Source organism: Barbus barbus (assembly GCF_936440315.1).
Source record: "Barbus barbus genome assembly, chromosome: 40".
Classification (NCBI taxonomy): domain Eukaryota; kingdom Metazoa; phylum Chordata; class Actinopteri; order Cypriniformes; family Cyprinidae; genus Barbus; species Barbus barbus.
The window spans coordinates 19,500,381-19,523,971 of record NC_136718.1 but is presented as its reverse complement, the minus strand read 5'-3'; the positions used below and the strand labels follow the sequence as shown (position 1 = coordinate 19,523,971).

At 36.7% G+C, this 23,591-nt stretch overlaps 1 protein-coding gene across 1 annotated transcript in view; it reads left to right on the top strand.

Annotated features, from left to right (window-relative positions):
- The window catches only part of LOC306859550 (integrin alpha-5-like), a 46,259-nt gene that overhangs the window by 8,963 nt on the left and 13,705 nt on the right, over positions 1 to 23,591 (top strand). The window contains exons 2-19 of the mRNA XM_079400618.1: positions 5,213 to 5,343; positions 11,453 to 11,553; positions 11,978 to 12,101; positions 12,186 to 12,247; positions 12,339 to 12,384; positions 13,206 to 13,334; positions 13,428 to 13,472; positions 13,874 to 13,917; positions 14,126 to 14,179; positions 14,773 to 14,825; positions 14,909 to 15,117; positions 15,977 to 16,177; positions 16,260 to 16,305; positions 16,596 to 16,709; positions 18,253 to 18,308; positions 18,998 to 19,155; positions 19,693 to 19,830; positions 23,199 to 23,266. Coding sequence (XP_079256744.1) covers positions 5,213 to 5,343; positions 11,453 to 11,553; positions 11,978 to 12,101; positions 12,186 to 12,247; positions 12,339 to 12,384; positions 13,206 to 13,334; positions 13,428 to 13,472; positions 13,874 to 13,917; positions 14,126 to 14,179; positions 14,773 to 14,825; positions 14,909 to 15,117; positions 15,977 to 16,177; positions 16,260 to 16,305; positions 16,596 to 16,709; positions 18,253 to 18,308; positions 18,998 to 19,155; positions 19,693 to 19,830; positions 23,199 to 23,266 — 1,779 coding nt within the window. The remainder of the gene's footprint in view (positions 1 to 5,212; positions 5,344 to 11,452; positions 11,554 to 11,977; positions 12,102 to 12,185; positions 12,248 to 12,338; positions 12,385 to 13,205; positions 13,335 to 13,427; positions 13,473 to 13,873; positions 13,918 to 14,125; positions 14,180 to 14,772; positions 14,826 to 14,908; positions 15,118 to 15,976; positions 16,178 to 16,259; positions 16,306 to 16,595; positions 16,710 to 18,252; positions 18,309 to 18,997; positions 19,156 to 19,692; positions 19,831 to 23,198; positions 23,267 to 23,591) is intronic.

The window sequence follows — 23,591 nt, the reverse complement described above, 5'->3', positions numbered from 1 at the left end:
CATTTACAATGCCATGTAATGATGGCAGATGGAGGTTTTGTCTGCTTGTGATTTTCTTACACCTTCATTAGCAACCAGTGTGGTTTCTTGGCAAGCTTAAGCATTTATAACAGCGTTCGAGTGACATAAGTTAAACAGCTGGATGATAATGAAGTGTGGAATGGGTGGGAGAATGTTTTAAGCAGAAGGTGGTGGAAATTAAGGCATTTGCCATCTGATGGCCTCTAACCATTAGTGCCATTAGTTTTGTGCTATCAACGTCTTTCACTCGACGTTTTCTCACCACAACTTAATTAGATGATATATGTGGTGTGCCAATTCATTTTTATAGCTTTAATTCTGGTCTGATTACCAAACCTCAGAAGCGATGGGTTAACTGTTAAGACGTCCTTTGCCTCAGTGGTGAGTATCTAGCAAGCTTAGCATTTCAGTGGTAACGTATTCAAGCCGGATTTTCAGACTAACTCAATTAGCCTCACCGAGAATGGTGTTTGCATCTTGGTTGGAGTCAGTGGTTGTCTCTCTCAGAGATACCACAAGGGGTGTTAAAGTTGTTTTTCCTCCTTAAAGTAAAATCAAAACTGAGTCTGTTTACTTTGTGTTCCTGTTTTTATTGCGAGTGATTCTTTGGTGATTCGCTTCTGAAATGATTTTAAAGAATGCTTCAGGTGGTTTTTGCCATATATAATGAAAGTGAATGGGGTCCAAAACAAAACCAAACCCTGTTGATTTTCATTGTTTGAAATGTTTCAAAATATATATGTCATACAGGTTTAGGAAGACATGAGTGCAAGTAAATGAAGGCCCACTGTTGCAAAAATCCAACCTCCAAAGGCAATGACCTCTGACCTTCGCAATAATTCTGATCACCAACTACTTGCAGATGCTAATAACAGTTAAAGCAAAATTAGTTCTCCATATAACCGAACTGAAACAACATTCTGTTGTTCTCTTACAAGGCCAGATTGTTTTAATTAAAGTTAGCTTCACTTTGGCATTTGTTCTGCAGGAAGGCCTCCTGAAGTCTTTCTCATTTTATGTGGAGCCGTTACAAAAGCTAGCATCTAAGCCAAGAGCAATCCGGCTCTTATCATTATGCTAATGTTAGCCCAACATTTAAGCATTTAGTGGATAAAAGAAGGAAATTTAAGAGCGATAAGATCCCCCCCATGAGATAAACCCCCATTACATGCTAATTGTTTCTTATTTACAGTTCTTTCAGATCGTTATCAAAGCGGCACAATTTAGGCTGTTTCTTGAGTGTTAGGCGGAAGACAGTTATTTCCAGCAATTTTGTGTTTCTAAATTTTCTAATGGTGAGTTTTGTATATTCTAATTTTGCATCAAAATGGCACATTTGAATGTACATCTAGGTCTTATTTAATGTGAAAGTACATGTGCGCCACAATTAGGTTTTTGTTTTGCAAATGAAGGCACAAAGTTACTTGCTTTCTTATGCTTAAACATTGTGGTGTAATTTTACATTTTAAATGAATGAATAAAACATAACCTGGTTTTGCATTACGTGGAAACTTCCAGTGATTTTCAAGATAAAACTCAAACGTAACGAGACTAAGTTAGTGTAATTTATCATAACAGAAGTGCAATGATTGTAGCTGCACTGTAACTGTACACTTGTGAGCAGTCAGCCAAAGCAGTAGTGTAAGTGTACAGCATTCCAGGAACTCGAGCAGAAGAGCGAAACGCTTGGGAAAGCTAGTGAATTTGCAGCTGTTAGCCGCATTTCACATGCATCGTAGCAACATGACATTTCATGAGACTAGTGCACTTGAGTTCATTCATAGTGTGCTGGGGTTCGTCTGAGGTGGACCAGCCTGTTCACATTTTAGTTTTTTTAGACATTATCTGTAGGTGTTATCGCTGAGAGTGGGAATTTTGTAAAATGCCCTAATTCCCAGGAGAAAGCCATCATGGGAATCTGGGATTGACATTACACCTCAGCTGGGGTTCTATAACACCTCTGGGATACTCCCTCTGTCCATACACACATATGGCGGAAAAATGGGATACTCTGTCCAAGCCGGAAAAAGGCTTTGTTTTGGTTCCCCCCTTATAAAAACAAATGGAGCGTCTGCTCTTTGTGTGTGTGTGTGTGGTTTGTGCTCCACTTGCAGTGTGGCCTTGAAATCTGGTGACCCCAACAAACATTTCCACGTTTAATGTCCATTTATCCGTTGATCCGTTGTTCAGGCGTTTTCTTTTTCATCTGGCATTCCTCCCAGTGCAGAATTTGGAAACTGTCCTATAAAATTATTCAATTCTTTTACTGTCATTGTACAACAAATGTTGTTGCGGGACTTCCAAGGCATAGTAAAAATAGCAAAGACAAAGACAGAAGAAAACCCCAAAACATTGAAAGTCAGTTTGGAAATATGATGAATTGGCCTTAAAGTTTCAGTTTTCATTTTAGTTAAAGTTTAAGGAATTTCATTGTTTTTTTGTCATTTATAAATTTTTTTCAATCAGCTTTTATTAATTTTTATTTAAATTTTAGTGGTTTATATTTTAACTTAAAGGCAGCATTTCTAATTTTATTTTTTTTTAAAAAGTACAATGGTTTTTTTACACCAAAATATATATTTATTTAAATTATCAAAAATTATTTAATAATTTCTTAATAGGGTGTCCCCATCGCTACTGTTTTAATTGATTTTTTTTGTAGTGCTGTCAAACGAATAATCGCGGTTAATCCAAAATAAGTTTTTGTTTACATAATATATGATGTGTACTGTGTATGCTTATGTATATATAAATACAAACACATGCTTGTATATATTTAACAAAAATGTTACTTTTATATATTGAATATATTTATTTATAATATAAAATATAATAATATAAATATATAAATGTATATACACGTAAATATTTTCAAAATATATACTGTATGTGTGTGTATTTATATATACATTATAAATAAACACAGTACACACTCGTATATTATGTAAACAAAAACATTTATTTTGGATTTGATTAATCGCGATTAATCATTTGACAGCACAATTTTTTTTACTTAGTGGCTATAGAATGTCACGTATTTCCTTAGTTCAGGATCGTCCTTCAGCTTATGACCTTGATGATGATTATGCTCTCAAATTTTCAATTCTTTGCCTCCGACACGCTGCTTTTTGTAAATAACAGCTGAGAAAATCCAGCCCTCTCATTTAGGATGTCGTCAATGATCTGTCTTCTGCTTGCTCTGCTGTTTTTGATTCAAGTGGTCATCTGGTACTTCCTATGGGACTCTTATCTCTGCAGTCCATCTAAAGTGTACTTGAGTCTCCATGGTTGACCGAAGGGTTCACTGAACACAGCCTTTGTAAGGAAGCCCTCCGTTCCGCGTCACTGAGACCAGCCCAGGGGGCAGGAAAGGGTGTTCTCTTCCTGTACCTTAACCCCCCCCCAGAGATGCCCTCAGTGCCCTCTTACAAACACCTCCACACCCCTATCCCCCGTCTCTCAAAGGACTGGCCTTAATGACAGGAAAGATGATAGTAAGTTTACAGACAATGAGGTCATGGCGGCACTGCACCAATCCATGCCGGCTCTTGGAAAATTAGACACGGATTAGAAGAGCAGGGACTGTGGGAGTGGCTGTCTAACTGTTGGGTTCATGTCAGAGAGCTTGTTTCGAATGCCAAATCCTTTCAAAACACCTTTCTAAATGGTCATTCTCATAATTTTCTCTTGACGGATGATAAAACAGGAAAAAAATCCTGTAGATTCACACTCTTGTTCAAAAGTTTAGGGTCGGTATGATTTAAAAAAAAAAAAAAAGTTTTTGAAAAGTCACTACTGCAATTCTGACATTGTAAGTCACAATTCTGACTTTATATCTCATAGTTTATACCTCAATTCTTAGAAAAAAGTCAGAATTGCGAGATGTAAACTGAAAAAAAGTCAGCAATTAATTTAAGTTAAAAAGTAGCAATGAACTTCTATATTCTTTATTCAGTTGGGGAGACAAGCTTCCATAAAAAAACATTAATGTTATGAAATATTCAAATTTAAAATAAAGGTTTTTATGTCAATGAAGCATCACATGATGCTTCAGAAATCATTCTAATATGCTGATTTGGTGCTTAAGAAGCATTTTTTATTATTATCAAAGTTGAAAACGGTTCTTAATATTTTTGTGGAATCCATAAATTCTTTAGAATTCTTTAATGAAAAAGTATTAATTTCTTAAAAACAAAATCTTACTGGCCCAAACATTTGACTCTGTACTTAAAAGGAAGGAATCACGCCATGTTTAGAGACCAGAATATCAGACAATTTTGACTTACGCCTGTAAGAAACCACCTAGCAACCACACAGCAACAAGCTAAACACAAATTAGAACATCTTAGAAACCACATAGCAATGTTCTGGCACTCGCATTTTCTTTAGAGAATGTACAAATGCAGTTTTAAACAGCTGTTCCTGCTTTTTTTTTCCCCTCGTCCTGCCCAACCACAATTGTTTATTCCTCTCTGTTGAGAAATTTGTTTGGTTTATGAAGTTTTGACATATGCATTACTTGGAGATCATGCTTTTAAATACGTTGTGTTCAAATATTTGGATGTGCTTGTGATAACCCAGGGGGATAAACAGCTGTAGAAGCAGCACTAGCTTGACTTCAGCAGTCTCAGCTCTTGTTTTCTCATTGACTTATTACCCAATGGGCCTGGTGTGTGTGTGGTTGTGTGTTGGTGGTCACATGTTGCCAACCAAGTGACTAGCCATTGCACATGGCCACACGGTTACATAATTCAGCTCTGTATGGTCGATTATGAGACAGTCCATTTCCTCAAAAATCATAAGTTGTCTGCTGGCCTTTATTATATGTTAATCTTTATAAAATCTGAAATGACACTAATATCAAAGCTTTTCAATTCTAGGAAAACAAAGCTAACTTAAAGTAACAACTCTACTAATGTAACTACCTTTATTTAGTAGTGTATAGCTTTCTAGAAATAAGCGAAATCATGTAGCATAGCAAAATGCTACTGTTTCATAATGGCTTCTCAACATAGAAGGATAATTGTTGCTTTACAGCTCTGATGTTCAAATTGAAACCCTTTAACAAAGCTTCCTGTAGACTTTTTGTGAGTCGGAACACTGTTGTATTTGTCCTGTTCTCTTATAAATATTCCTCCTAGTCTTATTAGTATGCTAACAGCTTCCTTCATCTCTTTTTCTCTTTGAACAGTGTGAGTATTATAGTTGGAGCACCCAAAGCCAACACCAGCCAGCCCAACATCATAGAAGGAGGATCAGTCTTCTACTGTCCATGGAGCCTCAGCCAATCACAATGTAGTAGCATAGAGTTCGATATAAAGGGTAAGTCTCACTGACCAGTGGATATGGGTGGTCACTAAAAGGTTAATCTCAAAAAGCTGTTCTGGGTGTCGTATTCTCTGGTCCAGTGTTACTGAGATACTGTTATAATTTTTGCTAATATTTTGTTTTATGTATAGTTTTTTTTTTTTTCAATATATATTTTGTTTTAATTTTTAAATTTTCAACGTTTTAATAATTTGTTGTGTTTTTGTCATAATATTTTTAAGTTCGAGTTATTTTAGTGCTTCAACATAAACTTAATGAACTTCAACAAGCTCAAATAAAAATTTTATAAAAATATTTAATTTCAGGTATTGGTTATATTATTAAAAGTAATGGACATGTTTTATATGTATGTGTATATAAACATAAATATATAATAAATATAAAATTTTGGCAATGAGTGAGTCTCAAAAAATGACATATTGCTACTTTACCATTATTTTTGCTGATTACTTACAAGAAGTCAGCTGCTTACATGCTGACTTGTTGCAAGTAATCAATGTTGTTTGCACAAAATATGCATTAAAACTCTCAAAAATAGTCATCAGATAAGCATCAGATATAAGTCATCAGATATAATTAATCATCAATTGTTTCTTTCAAGGATTTTGTCCATTTTTTTTTTTTTTTTTTTTTGGCTGCATTTGCTTGGTTGCCAAAAGTTTAGTGCATCAATACAATACATACTATGGTTCTGATCCTCAAATCAAGTTTATCAAACTTGTGCAACTAATCTAGTGAACGAGAATGTACAATGCTCATTTTACCAACACTTAAATTGGATCCAGTGTTTTGACTTCAGTTTCTACATCCTCTCCAAAGTCCAAAGAAAGGTTGCAAAGTCCTTCCTTCGCCTTTCATTGGAAGATGGGATTTAGATGAAGTGAAAGGAGACAATTGCTCAAGCAGACATCCTGATCTACATGCTGGCTCTGATTTTCTTAAATTAGATATGTTTCTCAATAGAACATGATAGCTAGCAACTGCTAAACAGTGGTTGAAATGGGAAGATAAAGACGGTTTTATGCCATTTCTTTCTGGAAGTCTGATTTTGATGCAAAAATGTATCTGGAATGTCAACACGTGACCAAAAAGATCATACCTTATTGGTCAGTCAGAAAAAAACGTCACTGGAAGAATTTTTAAGTTGTTTAAGTGGAACAGATATTCAATCTTGATATGAACAGAGACTGTGTAGAGACTTTGTGGCTGTCTTGTTAGTGCCTGCGTGTTAACATAGCTAGCATTGTTGGTCGTTGATCTACTCACCATGCCAGAATGATTTCAGTTGTGGTGGTGACGTAAAACATAAAAAATGCATTTCATTAGGATTCAGATTTCTGTGCACTACAACAACTAGAAAAAAGAACAAGTACAGACCGCAATTTATACTCCATCAATTGTGTATTGTCTCTTTTCTTGAAGCAGAGTCTTAAGAACTGTTCCAAGTTGCTGAGTATGTAGAACACATGTCAGGGGACAATGAAGTGTTCACAATCTCAGTGAGAGACCGTTGGCTTCCTTCCTGCAGAATCAGAGTCTCCTCTGAAAATCCAAACTGTGATTTACTGTCTATTACTCAAACACAGGGAGATATATTCCATCAAAACTGTCACAAAGATCCATTATTTAAAAATGTCTTTCATTTAGAAACTTATGACGCAAAGCTGCATGTTCTAGAAAACAGCCAGGTACATCATCTAGTAGATTTTACTACGTGGGGCTGTTTTAGCAAATGTATTGTGCGCTTATGAGTCATGTAAATGTCATGCTCTTCTTTTTATTACGTTTGACTTCAATTAAAAGATAATTTTATTTTGGTTTAACTCGATAGTCAAGCAGAAGATCATAATTGAATCAAGCTATACCCCGTGATGTGTGATGCATTACAGAGGCTGGTTTAGCCTCAGAGGTTAATGCTTATCCAATGATCATTCAATTAGATGTCAATACATCCTGACAGATCCAACATGGTTGATATTTTGACAAATGGCTTTTATGCATTTACTTCAGTTTCATTTAGTGTCAGCAGTTCGGGACATAACCTGAAATAAAGGCATGATAATAACCACCTTTTTCAGCACCATTGGTTCTAGAAGTATTATAATATTTTTTATTTTGTTTTGATGTTTTTTTCAGTACCATTGGTTCTGAAAGTATTTCCCTCATCATCATTTTATTTTATTTTATTTTATTTTAATAAAATGTTTTTTTTCCAGCACCATTGGTTCTAGAAGTATTTCCCCCATCATTTTATTTTATTAATATTGTTTTTTTAAAATATATGTTTTATTTTATATTATTTGTCATATATGTTTGTTTCATTCAATCTATTTCTATATTTGATTTTTATTTTATATTGTTTATTAGCAGTGCAATTCTTTCTTTTTTTTATTAACATTGTACACAATAATTCTATTCAAGTCTATGTGATAAACGAGTTTGGTCAAAAGTAATCAAAAAGTAGTCAGGCTACATTACCTAATATGTGTAATCCGGATTGTTACTTACTACAATTTTCATCATGTAATTAGTTATCAGGACTTAAATTTGTAAGTAATTAACCCAGCACTGTTTATTAGTTTATATTATTTTATTTTATTTATCATATTTTTGGCAACGAGTTATAATAAAAAATCTATTTCTGTATCCATTTCCATTTTGCAGTTAGTCACAGCAAATATTTCAAATAAAGACCTCACCACTTAAATGCGAGCTTGACCCTGCGGCCACTGATGCTCTATTGGTTCTATTAAGTGGGCCACAAGAGGGTCACATAGTACTTCCTCCTGCCTTACATCCCTCAGTCAGAGAGAGCATTAGCTAATCGTGTCTTCAGATCTGACCTCTTTCCTCTTCCTCTCTCTGATAAGAAAATAACAGAGAATGATGAGAGTGGGCGGGAATCAGAGGAGAGAGAGCGTTGACTCTTGTCTATTCTCATTTCCCTGTCTCTCGGCGTCTCCCCGGGGATATTTGATGTGATGACTGAATTTAGCCATGTGGCTCGTGGCTTCCGCTACCCCTCCCTTTCTCTCACACAGATCAAGATACTCCACTAACGGGACTCTTCTCTCATCACAGAAAGAGAGAGGTGTGTGTGTGACCTCCTCATCTCCACCGTCCCATGAGAGAGTCGGTCAGGTCGTCTTGGCCTGACTCCAGAAACTGAGGGCACTCATAGGTTTAGCAATAGACGGAATTTTGATTAAAATGGCTGTACATTACAGCAGAGGTGTCTCTTAAGGTGCCTTAATTGTTTGAATACTTCCTTTTAAATCCTGTAGGTGACATCAGCATTAGTCTCACGTTACTAGACAAAGGTCTGGTCCACATTACTCTGGCCAAGAACCACCCACTTAGACATTTGATTAAAAAGCACTCCTTTTTATATGATGTTTAAGATAAAGTTGGATTTAACCTTGAGCAAAGTGGAAAATGTCATTTATTTGTTATTAACAACAAACAAAACTCGAATACATTTCGAAGATTGAGTTGAATCTTCCATGAACCATATATTAAATAGTTTTTATTTTAGATAAAATATAAAAGTGTTAAATTTCTCAGCACAGTTTTTTTTAGTAGTGTCATTTTTGTTTCATGTAGGTGGGTTTAGTTTTATAATGCAACATTTATCAAAAATGTAAATTAATTTGTGAGCTTTTAAAATGTATTTTTAGTTAGTTTCAAGTTATTTTGGTGTAGTTTTTTTTTTTTGAGAATGAAAACATTTTTATTTGACTTTTTGTTTATTTATTAATGTTTAGAGTATAATGTGCAATTTATCAAATAGTAAATTAATTTGTGGCCTTTTTAAAATGTAAATGTTTAGAGTAATTTTCATAATTTATTTTAGTGTAGTTTTTTTTGCGTTAATGAAAACATTTTTATTTAGCTTTTTGTTTGTTTATTTGCTTTTTCTTTTATTATTTTTCTTTAGTTTATTTGTTTGTTAAAGCATATATCATTAAGAGCTCATGTTAGATCTTTCTAGATTTGTTATCATTAAAAGTCTGTTTGTCTATGGAGAAAGTGAATAACAACCCATTTCACGCTCTATTAACATTTTACATTTTGTCAGCAAACCACTTTTGTTTTCAGTTTTGTTTCTTTTAAAGAAAATCAAAGTGCTCAGAAGTTGTGTTAAGCCACCCAATCAGATTAAACGTATAAATAAATGCACAGATTCAATCTCCAACAGTTTTAACTCAACAGTATCTTGCATCAGAGTCTTAAACAATCATGTCTGTTGTTCTGACAGAAAGGGAAATCTCATCCAGTTTTGGGTAGCTCTCCTCTAACCGTAGCCAAACAACACCATTTTCCCCGCCTTCCCCGCTGAGCTTTATCTTCCCAGCTGTACGCTTCACCCGTGATGTGGAAAGTGAGATAATTGTTAGTTTTAACGGCCCACCTCCATCGACGTTGACTGATTCTCATCCCCCCAACCATGTACTAGTTTTACATTAGGGGGCAGAGCTGCTGGTTTTCCTGCGTGATTCTTTAGGCCTCTTTACTTTGGCAGCGAGTGAGGGAAAGACAGGGAGGAAAAGAAAGAGAAAACCATCACCCTGGAGGTGACCATAAGGCATATATCCTCTAATGTTATTAGAGGGCTCTAATCCCCACTGCTTTCCTGCTGGGGTACCAAACATCCTTGAGAGAAGGAAACAAAACGCGTCTGGGGAAAAGGAGGCTTGTGTGTCTGTCTGTGTTAAGGGTGGTTTGGAAAAGAATAGGACAAGTGTACAGAGATGACAAGTAGAGGGAGATAAAGAAACCATACAAGATAGTAAAGGAATGAGTGGGAGATGGTGACTTAAACAGAGAAAATAATGAAGTGAAATTCCTAGAAAGGGATGACAGACTTTGAGAAAGGGAAGAGGAAGGTGAAGGGTGCTGTGAACTGAAGACGGAGAGCGAGAGAGTGTGTGTTTGTATCAGTAGGAATGTATCTGACAGATAGCTTGAGCTCCTGTTTTGCTTGGATGAGAGTTTTCGTCTTTTTAGACCGTAAAATAGGGTCGTACCAATTGGGTGAATCACACACTTAGAAATGTTAGGGTTATACTTCACGTTGCATAATTTGATTTGATTTGGCCTATTTTATTTTATTATTTTCATATTATGGCATTATTTTAATGACAGTTATGCACATTTACACCTACTAATATATTATATATATGGCTGATTTAATTGTAGACTTGGTTTTCTTAATGCAAAATATAATTTCCTATTCTTCTTCTTTTGATTTGGGGCTGCAGTATGATCCAAACATTTCTTGACCGTTTTCGTAATATTAACCCACATAATTTGAGCTCCTGTTTTGTTTGGATGAGGCTCCCTGGCACAGTTTCTTCACTCCGAATGAGACCAGGCCCTCTTCAGAGCCAGCTGAGAATTGTGTTACCGCCAGTTGTACCTTTCACTCATTTCTCCTCTTCCTGAGTCTCTCTTTCCCCCTTCCCCTCCATCACACCACAGAACCCTGTTGCATCATGCTTGTAATTATGGTGCAACTGGAGAAATGTCTGTGGCAAAGTTCAGTTTGGCAGTCAGAGTGGGGAACAGGCTTTCGGGCGATTCAGTTAGAATTTTCTGGCCTGGTGACTCTTCTGGCAGTTGAACCTGATCTCTGATGGTCTTGGTCTGGTGGTCTTATTGTTGAGTCCCAACCTCTCTCTTCGGCCAGGACATGTCACCTTTGTTTTGATTATGAATCCCATTTCAGCCCATATGTGACCATCTATCTTGTGCCTGCTCTTCATGATATGACCTTTAACCTCAGCGGACACCTGAGCCTGTGCTGTACAGTCTGTTCTTTTTTTTCACCTTGTTTTTTTCATTCTATTAGTGGTCTAAATGTGCTTAAAATAACATTTGACTAATGTGATGTGACATACTAGAATATTCGCTGGAAAATAATGTTGGGACAGACTTGATTTTATCCATTGGGATGTGATTGGGTTGTGAAATGCAATGATATTCATAGTTAATATTTTTCCCCTGTCCACAGGACTTTCAAAACTGTTTCAGAGGAAGTGTTTATATAATATTGCATAATTTTTATTTATATTTACTTGATATTTTTTTTCCGTGGCTGTAGGAGATCTAAAAATGTCAGTGAATGAAGCAGAACATCAGGGAGAGTTCAAATCCCATCAGTGGTTTGGAGCAACAGTACGAGTGCATGAAGATAGTGTGCTGGTAAGATCTTCTTACTCATATTTTATGCTGTGTGGAAAAAAAGTCAGTATAATAGTCAGACATAAACCCTCCTTCAAATCATGACAAACTATTATTTCCTCTTGAACATTTGCGCTTGAACCCAAAGTATGGTTGGTGACTCAAGTCTAAGTTTATGTTCTTAAATTAACTTTGTAAGACTCAAATTATAAATAATCAGATCAGATCCAGGTCTATTCATTCATTATGGTCTTCAATTTTCCTTCTGAATTTGAACTTTCCGACTTTTTGTCTTGTGGATAATGCTGTAACATCAAAAGTCTAGGTGCTGTTCCTCATGGATTATGAAACTGAGCTCATCATCATGCTTGCTTTACTCTTGACTCATGCGGGTGTTTTTGTCGATGGAGTTTACCTTTAACCTCTAGTATTATCCTTTCAATAGGCTTGTGCCCCCCTTTACTCCTGGAGAGCCATGGAGGAGGAGCCTCGTGCTGATACTACTGGCTCATGTTTTCTGTCCGTCAAAAACTTCACTAAGTTTGTGGAATATGCTCCGTGCCGCACAGGTGGGCTTGCGGTTGCTTTATTGTGGCACTTTTCAATTTCAGTTGTTTTGAAGTCACGGTAACATAACTTGCCATCCGTTGCAGAATTCCGTGGAAGAAAAGGACAAGGCTACTGTCAAGGTGGATTCAGTGCTGATTTTACACAGGTGGGATGATATTGGAACTGAATAGAACAAAATGCTTCGCTTATCTGCCGTTTCCTTCTGGTCTCACCTAGATACTGTTGCTGTGTTACAGGAAGGAAAGGTGGTGCTTGGAGGACCTGGCAGTTACTTCTGGCAAGGTTTGGCTTTTAAAATAAAAACACTTGTTTTAGAATAGTCTTTAAGGGCTTATAAATACTAAAAAAGTAAAATTATCACTTTTATTCAGCAAGGATACATTAAATTGATCAAAAGTGACAGACACTTTTTTTTTTTTAAATTTATAAAACATTATTTCAAATAAATGCTGTTCTTTTGAACTTCTTATACATCAAAGAATCTTTAAAAATGCATAATGGTTTCCACAAAAATGTTAAGCAGCATAACTGTTTTCAACATTGATAATAAGAATAGAATGATTTCTAAAGGATCATGTGACACTGAAGACTGGATTATGATTATTACTGAAAATACAGCTTTGCCTTCACAGGAATAAATTACATGTTAAAATATACAAAAACAGAAAATGGTTCTTTTAAATTGTGATAGCATTCACAATATCAGATAAATTGGGGTGGTGATGGCGCAGTGGATAAGACACATGCCTTTGGTGTGAGAGACCCGGGTTCGAATCCACTGTGAGACACCAATGTGTCCTTGAGCAAGACACTTAACCCCCTAGTTGCTCCAGAGGCGTGCGACCTCTGACATATATAGCAATTGTAAGTCACTTTGGATAAAAGCGTCAGCTAAATGAATAAATGTAAAATGTAAATGTAAATGCGGCCTTGGTGAGCATAAGATACTTTCAAAAAAATCTTACAGACTTTTAGTGTATGTACCTTTCTTAAACATTTGTTTTGTGATTTGATTAGCTTTCCATAACAATGTGGATTTAGTTAGCATTTATATCTCAATCCAATTGCAATTTAAAAGATCAATTTCTCCTTACCATCTCTAGGCCAAGTGATCACTGCAGTTAAACAAGAAATAGTCAAAGCCTATTACCCAGGATTCTTCTTGACCTCCGTGGAAGGCCAGATTCAGACCAAACAGAAAAAAGAGATCACATTTGATGACAACTACATGGGTATGTCTTTCCATCCCCCTTATTAGCTCTCAAGCTGAAAATACTTAGATTTTTCTGTCTTGTCACCACTCATATTTTTATATCGTTCAACAGGTTATTCAGTGGCTGTCGGCGAGTTCAGTGGTGATGATGATGAAGGTGAGTATTGTGACCTTAAAACATTAAACCTCTACATTATAGTGCTCATTAGATTACAGTTTCACTGGATTATTTTGATGTTATTTGTATTATACTCATTATAAATGGATATAGAATGACGGTGACTGTGTTGTACCACAGATAATGATTTAATATCATCATCTGCTGTTGGAATAGCCATAGACGGATGTATTAAATCCATGCACTGTTTGTAGAACCTTTCAAAGGAAGTGTTATGATTAAACCCTCTTTATGAATCCATTACACCTAAACAAATTTGAAAATAGTGGAGTGACTTGGAGTGGCTCTGATTGCCAGAATTCCTAAGGAACTCACATTTCCATGTTTCCACTATTAAATCTTTCTCTTTTTCCTCTCTTTGTTGGCTCGCCTGCTTTCAGACTTTGTGACTGGAGTTCCCAGGGGAGTCAGACTGCATGGACAGGTGAGAGGAAGCAGTCACACTATCAACTGTGACATTTAGCCAGATAACTTTTCACCCAAGTTAAGTTACCCAGATTTTCATTGCATTAAATATGACCCATTACACATCCACTATAGTATGACTTTTAGTTTGGAGTTGGTAATCAACCAGAGATTTTTATAATGGTTCTTGACGGAATGAAAACTCGAGTGTGTTGTCTGTTTATCAGGTTTCAATTCTCAATGGTTCTCTGGATATGCTGAAGTCCTTCACTGGTGAGCAGGTGAGTTTGAGGGCATTCATTTTATTGCAGGTACAACAGTTTCTTCTATTGGCTTTTGTGGTGTAATAGTATATTTTGCTGCAGCTATTTTAGGATGTGACATTTTAACTGAATTTGTCATTCTTACTGTTTTGTAAAGCTTCATCCCACCCTGATATTCTTCAAACTGTTGCACACTGATGACATAAGCAAAAATCATTTCCTTTACAAGACTCTTTAAACCAGGCTGGAGTGCTCTGTGGTAGGCAGTAAAGGGCAGATTATGTGAGGCAAGAGCTTACGGGCAATTTTCCTAAACGAGCACCACAGTTTTGCAAATGGAAATTGTAGGAGGCCTTTAACTGCACTGATTGCTTCAGCTGAGTAAATACAATCAAAAAGCATTTGTGTGTGCCCACCTCAGGGGGCTAGAGAACTGAGCCACATCTGAATCATCAAAGAGCTCTTTTCATGTACTCAAACATGCATTCAGGCATAAAGTTACTGTCCATGTGACATTCATAAGATCCTGCATGTTGTTTGTATGTACAGTTAAAAATGAGAAGCTTGTATCTACATGTGATTCAAGTTGTTAATGTTCCAAAATTTTTCAGATGGGTTCTTACTATGGCTATGCAGTGGCTGCTACTGACATAAACAATGACGGGTAGGTAAACACAACCAGGTTAAGAGAAGAATCTGCCACAACAATGTGTTCAGTGGTTAAGTTTTGGTTTGTTTCACTTCCAGGATGACGGACCTGCTAGTTGGCGCTCCCATGTTCATGGTTCGTGACTCTGATGGGAGGTTGGAGGAGTTGGGTCGGGTCTATGTGTACATGCAGAATGGACCTCTGGATCTCACACCTCAGCTACCTCATCTCACTGGCACGCAGACGTTCGGCCGGTTTGGCAGCTCCATTACCCCTCTCGGAGACCTCAACCAAGATGGTTACAACGGTGAGAGATTTTCAAAGATTTTTACATTTGTGTGTCAGTCAGTCTTTAGACAACTGTATTGGTTATCATTCAATATTGGATTTTTTTTTATTGGTTTTGGTTGTTATTAGATAGCTGTCGGGCTATATTTAATTGTGGTTGTTCATTTCCCTTTTTTTCTTTTAGATTACCTTTTACTGTTGTCTAACGGCAGTGTTATTGTAGTATCATAACACACTTATTCAGTTTATTAATATTTTGAATCCGTTTTTATTTTGAATCTTAAAGTTTTAATAAATGTGTTTTTGTCCTCTTTGTGGTTTTTAGGTTTTTTATGTATGTCTATATTGTGTATTTTCATTTTTATTTCAGTTTTTAGTTGTTATTGTAGTACATCAATTTAAACTAAATTGAGAAAGCTTTGCCATGGAAACTAGCTGAATTAAAAAAGTTTTTTAGTTTCACTTGTAGTCAACAATAATAACCCTCACCGCTGACTTGAATTAAATCTTTAAAAACACGAATAATGTAATAACATTGTTAAATGTAATCTTAAAATGAATATCAATCTTTATACTGTATATTATAATGTTGTGGTGCCTAAATTCACTTGTAGCATTTTACAATTTTTTATTTTTTATGGTTTATAATTTTGTAATTTATTTAGACAAAATAATATAGAATTTTTATATCAGACATTTTTCGGTTAATTAAAAATGATTAATTTTTATTTTTAATTTATTTAGGCAAGATAATATAGACTTTTAATATCTGCTGTTTATCAGTTATCACCTATTACATGAAACTAAGTACCCTTTTTTGGTATTGGCCAGAATTTTAATATCAGTGCACCTCTAATTCTACAATATTCTCTTAACAGACGTGGCCATCGGTTGTCCGTTTGGTGGGGAAAACAAACAAGGAGTGGTGCTCATCTATAATGGACATGCTGGAGGACTCAGGGAAAAGCCCTCTCAGGTGATCGCTGGCCAATGGGCTTCTGCCACACCGTCAGCTCTACCTGCCAGTTTTGGTTACGCCCTTCGTGGAGGCAAAGACCTGGATAATAATGGCTACCCAGGTAAGAAAACCTAGTCTTTTTAGCTACCATAAACCACTGCTGCTGAAATCTAGTCTGATACCATGTTTTTGTGTTCTTGCAGATCTTATTGTTGGCGCATTTGGTGCAGACACTGCCGTTCTTTACAGGTCAGTCACAGACATGAAGACTAGAGTAATGACTGCTGAAAATGATGCTTTACCATCACAAGAATAAATTGCTATCACAAGAATAAATTACCTTTTTAAAATGTTAAAATATTTCAAATTGTAATAATGTTTCACAAGATTACTATTTTTTACTGTATTTTTGATCTATTAAATGCAGCCTTTAAAAGTCTTACCGACTTCAGTATATCCTATTTAAATTTTAATCATAAAGCTATTTAAAATGCCTTTGAGTGCAGACTAAATACTTCTGGATATTATGTCAATTCCAGGTCTCGTCCTATTGTGAACACCAGTGCTACCTTGACTGTCTATCCAACTATGATTAATCCTGAGGAGAAAGTTTGCACCATAAGCCGTGGGAACGAAACCCTGCAAGTGTCCTGGTATGTCTGCCATCTTGTATCAACCAGAATTTGTTGCATTCCTGGTCGAAAGCAGTAAATTGATTTTATTAGACTGTTTATCCAAATCCTAAACATTCAACATGCAATCACATTTAACATTATTTAAGTGGCATTGAAGTGCACTTATGTAGGAATTTTAGAAATCTAATTTAGTAGATTAAGCTTACTTCATTACATCCACAGTTGGGCTTTGTATGTCAGGCTGGACATATGGAAGCGTGTAGTTATGCTGTCAGCGAAGTCTTTTCCAAATGGTTTGGACACGCTATGCTGGTTGAGGGTAAGCCAAGAAGGTGGCGAAAAGCATGAAATGCCCTTTTCCCAACTCTATGACGTGCATTTTTGAATTATGCCTCCTATCTGTGGAGGGAAAGGAAACTCCGCTGGGCTGGTCACTCTTTGACGTGAAATGTCCGTGTCTCCGCCTGTTCTGTTTTATACAGGGAAAGTTTGTATACGTATGTGTTGATTACAAGTCGTTGCCTAGACACAGAGGCTTTTGGGAGAAATTAGAGAGCGAGAGAGAGAGAGAGAGAGAGAGAGAGAGAGAGAGAGGGATTTAGCAGTGGCTTTGAATGAGATATTGTTTAGTGGTGGAACACAGCTGGGAAACATCAGGGCGCACTGAGCTGCACATGCATGTGAGCTCACACACACACACACACACACAGATGTATACTGAGGCTTAGAAACACACATGGGAACACACTGTGTTTATTGCACAGGTCAGAAGTAGCCTGGATTGTGATTTTTCTTCTTTTTTCATCTTCAGTCTTTCACTGTTCCCTGTTTTGCTTCTTTTGTATGTTTTGTTACTTTTTCTTCTCTTTTTGGAAACTTTTTCAGTTCTTTCTAAAAATTTTTCTTTCATTCATTTAAACTGTAATTCAACTTTTTTTCAGATTTTCTATGCTACGACCAATCTTCTTTATTTATTTATTGCCTTTCAGTTGAACCCTCATTTATTCTCCACAACATATTAAGCATAACAACCATTTTTCAACATTGATAATAATAAGAAATGTTTATTAAGTACCAAATCAGCATATTAGAATGATTTCTGAAGGATCATGTGACACTGAAGACTAGAGTAATGGCTAATGAAAATTCAGCGTTGCTATCACAGAAATAAATTAAATTTCAATATATTTACAATATATTGTTACATTCAATATATCATTTCATATATTAAAATGGAAGACAGTTTTTCAAAATTGTAATAATATTCCATAATATTGCTGTTTTTCTATATTTTTTTATAAATATTTATTATACGCTTGGTGGATACAAGAGATGTCTTTCAGAAATTGTACATCAGTTTCCAGCACGGACATGATCCTTAACTATCCTGTTTGAAAGCATCTTCACGTGTCATCCTTCCTTCAAGCTGTCCAGTGTTATAGCCTGAGGAAACAATAATAGCAAATATTTCATAGCCAAAGAGATGCAACCAATGTGTTTCTAATGCGTCGTTGTAATAAATCCACTTCATCTGTCATCATTTGTCTGCTCTGTTTCTTAGTGTCAACCTGAGCTTTTGCCTCTCAGCCAATGGGAAGCACCTACCAAATCATCTCGGTAAGCCACATCTGCTCCTATTTACCCACCTGTTAATCTCCTTTGCAAATAGTATTCCTTTTTTAATAAGCAACCACCCAGAACACTAGTCACGCCCTAACAATCACCTGTAACATTTATTTTAGGACTTAATTTGACTTAATTTCCCTCACAACCTAAAATAAACCTGGTTTTAGGCATCTAAAATAACCTTCATGTTTCCCATTTCATCCATAAGCCGTTCTTTGTCCATGCACAACCTTTACAATACATTTAGTCAGTAACTACTTCCCTCCGTTTCCCCTTGGGTTAATGATAGCACCATATGCCCTGCCATTAGAGGCCTAGACTATGTGCGAAGAATAACACCTACTACACATGCTCAGGTAACTGAGCACAGGTGCCCAACATACATCTGAACGGCATGCAAATTCCTTCATGCCTTCACGAGCCACGACTTTCTATCAAACGCATTATGGCTTTTCTTATAGCCATTCTCTTCAGGTGTTGGATAATGATAAAAACTAAATGTTTGGAAGAAGTCTTCACTCTTGCCAAAGCACAAAGTTCAGATCTACCCAATAGGCTTTTGAGATTTAGTGCTGTGTCAGCTTGGCTCCGTCCTGCACCTGTATGCTGGAGCCAACGTGAAGGCATCATGCCCAAAACTTTTCTAAATATATCAGACAATGTGTGTGTGTGTGTTGTAGAGTTTAATGTTGACGTTCAGCTGGACCGGCTGAAGCAACAACAGAAGGGGGCCATTCGGAGAGCTCTGTTTTTAGACACCCAGCTTCCCACTCTGCAGAGGACTCTGAAAGTACCAAATGGAGCCAGAGTCTGCAGTGACACCAAGATCTTCTTGCGGGTGAGTTTGACCCCAGATCCTACAAAAGCAGGACATTAATGGTGCACTAAATAGCAGGTCTGTGGATTGGAGTTTCAAATTTGATGACTTGCAACTCGATTTTGACAGTAATGACTTGCGACTTCACTAGTCTAGACTTGCATAGATTTAAGACTTGACTTTGGACTAGAATGCAAAGAATTAGGGCTTTCATGTGACTTGTAAAACAATGGCTTGGTTCCACTAAATAGTATATACAGTATATAAAAGTTGAATATAAAATGTCGTAATGTGGCATTCAAAACATTTTGAGCTAATGAGAATTAAGAGTAGGTGGGGCTAACCATTGGAAACATTGAGGGGAAAAATGACCTGGATCATTTCAGTCAGTTAGTTTTCGATTTCTTAGTACAAGATAAGTTTTAAAAATGAAGATAAGTAAGATAAGTGTGGCAACAGACACCAAAAATGCAGCAAGGGATTAAGAGTGTCGTTTCGTCCTGCTTTCTGACCTTTCTCACAAACTCCTGCTCTGTTTTCCTCTCTGTTGGACTGTAGGATGAGAAGGAGTTTAGGGATAAGCTGTCGCCCATCTTCGTTGCGCTCAACTTCAGCCTGAACCCTCAAGCTGCGGCAGACGGAAATGGCCTGTGGCCCATCCTCAACTACCAGACAGCGGAGCTCATCGAACAGAAAGTATGTACATGTGCTGCTGCAGATATCCCACAATGCTTTATGTGAACAAACTGAGGTTTTGCATGGAGAGAGAGGTCCTTCTCCTCCTTTATGAAGAGATCTTCAAAACCTACATCTGGGATGTTCTCCAAATTGTCAGGAGAGCCATTTGAGATCTGAAGTAAATGAGTAGCGTGTACAGTAGAGAACTTTTCACTGTCCCACCAGGAGTAGCTTTCTGGGCTTCGTGGAAACTCCACTGTAGAGGTGTGTGCGCATATGGAGGGTTAATAGATTTCTGTTTTTTTCCAGGCGGGTTCTCACAGGCCATATGCCGTCTGTTTAGGTTTAGCTTTTTGGGTGGTAGTTTTCTCTCAGTAGTTATTGAGACCGTGCCGAACACATGGGCCGCACTGACCATATGCAGAAACATTCTAATCAGAGGCCTTGGAAACATTGCAGATGGAACGATCTTCTAAAACCTTGGCTTATTCAAGGCAAAAAGTGGGAAGCCCTTTTATTCATTATAAATGAGGGTATTCATTATAAAGGAAAGGAAAACTCATTTAAAAACTCACATGACAAGTTTTTAGAAAGTTACTTTGTGTCCACATTGGTTTTATGCTGTTTTAAATTACACACACGCGCGCACACAAAAATGTATAATAACGAAAACGCGAAACGGTTAGCCATTGATTATCCCACTTATTCCATGGTCATTTGCTAAGTTATAGACAAGTTAAAAACTAGTATTGCTCTTTGCAGCGCAATATTTGACCGAATGGGTAAAAATGACAGTTATTTTCGTCAGTTACGGCACGTTAACGCTAGCATTCTGCCCACTTCAAATCAGACACAGATATGAAATAGTGCGGTAAGATCACATTTATTTGAATGAATTATAGCATGTATTTCAATTAATTATCGATTGATAGAGAGAGAGATGACAGTTGTGTGTACCTGCGTGCTGCGTCTGCGTTGCGCATCTCTCTCTACAAACAATTACTTTAAAAACAGCCATTTTACCATCGTTGCTGAGGAATATAATCTAGGCTATTTTATTAATAAAAATCGCAGGGAAGCGTTGACAGCAAGTCTATGTGTGTGTGCAGCGCAATCTGCGATCTATCTATCTCTCTCTCTCTCTCTCTCTCTCTATCTCTATCTCTATCTCTATCTCTAGTAATGCATGTTGGTTAGTGTGCATCAACCAAAGCAGCGCATTAATATGGAATGGTGATTAAACTGACTTGGAACTTACTTGTGCATTAAACACATTTTACTGCATACCTGCCAGCCAATCAGAATCCAGTATTCAGACAGACCATGGAGTAATATTACATTAATATACACCATTTACAGCAATTTATAACAATAATGAAAAGTAATATTATTTTTTTGTATTATTTTCTAAGAAAAAATAACTGTCCAACTGTCAAGCACTTTCTTTTCAAGAATGAATGGAATAAACTGGAAAAAGCTTATTTCTTGTCTTTATTTTCAGGTGGCTATAGGTGTGTGGCTCCGTATTCATCTTGCTTATAGATTGAGATGTTTTGGACCTCCTTTTATAAATGTTGTTAGGGATCCTGCCTGGCGCCCTCTAGTTTGCTGACCTAGTCATGCTGTTTGCAGACTTTGACAGTTCCGTAAACACTTTATGGTGGTTTTGGCTGTGGATCAGCTTGGACATATGCACGTGTGACCCTCTCTTGTATCTCCCTTTGGGCTTTTAATTGTTTGGTTGCTCCAGTGAACCCAAACAACTCTCTCCAGGAGGTTCGGAGCGGCCCGATACAGAGCTAAGGAAAGGGGTGGCCGCCCTCATCGGTTGTAATTAGAGCTCAGCAACTGCTAATTACAGGGAAGCCACTTTGCCCTTTCTAATCTCCCTATTCTATTTTCTTATCCTCATCGTCATGTTGCGTCATCCTCGCACATGTTGGAAATACAGCGTCAGGTGGTAGCAATTAGCCGTGGCACTACTTTCCCAGTTTCTTTATGTCTTAAGAGTCATTCATAAATTGTATATAGGTTCTCTCTCATTAATGTGTGTGCGCTTTTTGTGATGTATATATTTATATTTGTCTTTGTGGTGAGAGTTGGGTGGTGTCGCGTGCAGCTAGCATGTGGTTCAGAGTCGGCAGCCTCTGATGTGGATGTTGGTGGCATATAGAACAGCCTTATGGGTACAACCATAGCTCTTTATCCCTTCGAGTGAGCTCTATATGTTTTTGAAGCCTGTACACATCTGCTCTTCAACCCAGAATTCATTCAACAGTGTTTACTAATCTAAAACCTAGCATTTTGTAGGCAGAGGAGTGATGTTTACCATTGTAAATGGCAATATTTATATTCATTTTGTATGGTAGTGTATTAGGCATCAATATTCTTTGACCATTACATGGTCATGCACTAACACTTGACCTAAGTGAATGCACTGTGTATAATGCAGCTGGCCGCTGCTATCTGTTGTTTACAAATAGTGCTTTGCTTGGATTTTTGAAAAAATCTATTTCATTGTGTAAGTAGTTTAAAGTTTCATGGGAATTTGTAAGTATGTAAAGGTTTGCTTGATTTTTTTTTTTTTTTTTTCTTTGTAAACTGCCTAGAGATTTTTAGCTGGGATATTGGTTATGGAAAGTGTGACTGAAAGTGTGCTTATTATAGGGCGATGATGCCTGAATGACATTAGAGACACTGGATTGCAGGTGGTATCCTGCATATGATTAAGAAAATGACTGGTGAATCTCAGACAGCTTCTTTTTTGGATCACATTGTTCATAAATGAATGGCTTACTTTCTATTTTTACCCTTCAAATCAACAAGACTTTCTAAAGGTGAATTCCTGGTTTTATTGCTTGTTTGTTTCTGCATTTAATTACTCTAAAAATATTATTACTGATTAATTTTTTTGCTGAATTCTATTTTATTTTTTAATAAAAAAGAACATAAAAGATGATGCCAAACTTCTAAGGCTTTTCTTTTCAGTACATTTATGCCCCCCACATATTTATAAAAATGAATTTTAATTCAAAATTTAATAACATTCTTGTTTTTAATGTTTCATCCTTCTCCCATCTGGCCGTAGGTATAGATTACCTATGTGTAGGAGGACTAACTTTAGTAAGATGTGATCTATCTATCATTAATGAATAGATCTCGAAATTAATAGATGTTTGTATTTGCATATAACTGCAGATCTGTCTTGCTTTATTTTGGTATGTAATCACTTTTCACCATCCAGTCAATTCCAGAAATATAAAATCATGTCCCATGAGATTCTTTTTCACACATAATTAGTCGATTCTGAATCTAAAATGGGTTGCAAATGAATGACTGTAATCTCTCAGTAACTTACCTTAACATTTTTCTGGCGTGTGTTCTAGGCCCAGATTTTATTGGACTGCGGAGAGGACAACATCTGCGTCCCTGACCTGAAACTCTCTGTGCACGGGTAAGATGATTAGCAAGGAATGCAAAAAAGAAATAAAAGCCTAGGGTTTAGTCTGCTTTTTGCAAAGTTTGCAATAAAGTCACGTATAAAGTAAAACTATTTTAGGCACGAGAAATAAGTAATGGCTATTCCAGCTACTGTTTGGATGAGATATTTGGAGAAATATACGTGATGAGTCACAGCTTTTAGAAAGTTGGACAGAGTGTTCCCAGGTGAGATTAGTGACACACACACAGGAAAAAAAACAGGAAGGAGGGCTATGCAACAGGTGCTGGGATTGGCTGGCTTGTGGAAAAAAAACTGCATAGATGAAGCGGATAAGTTT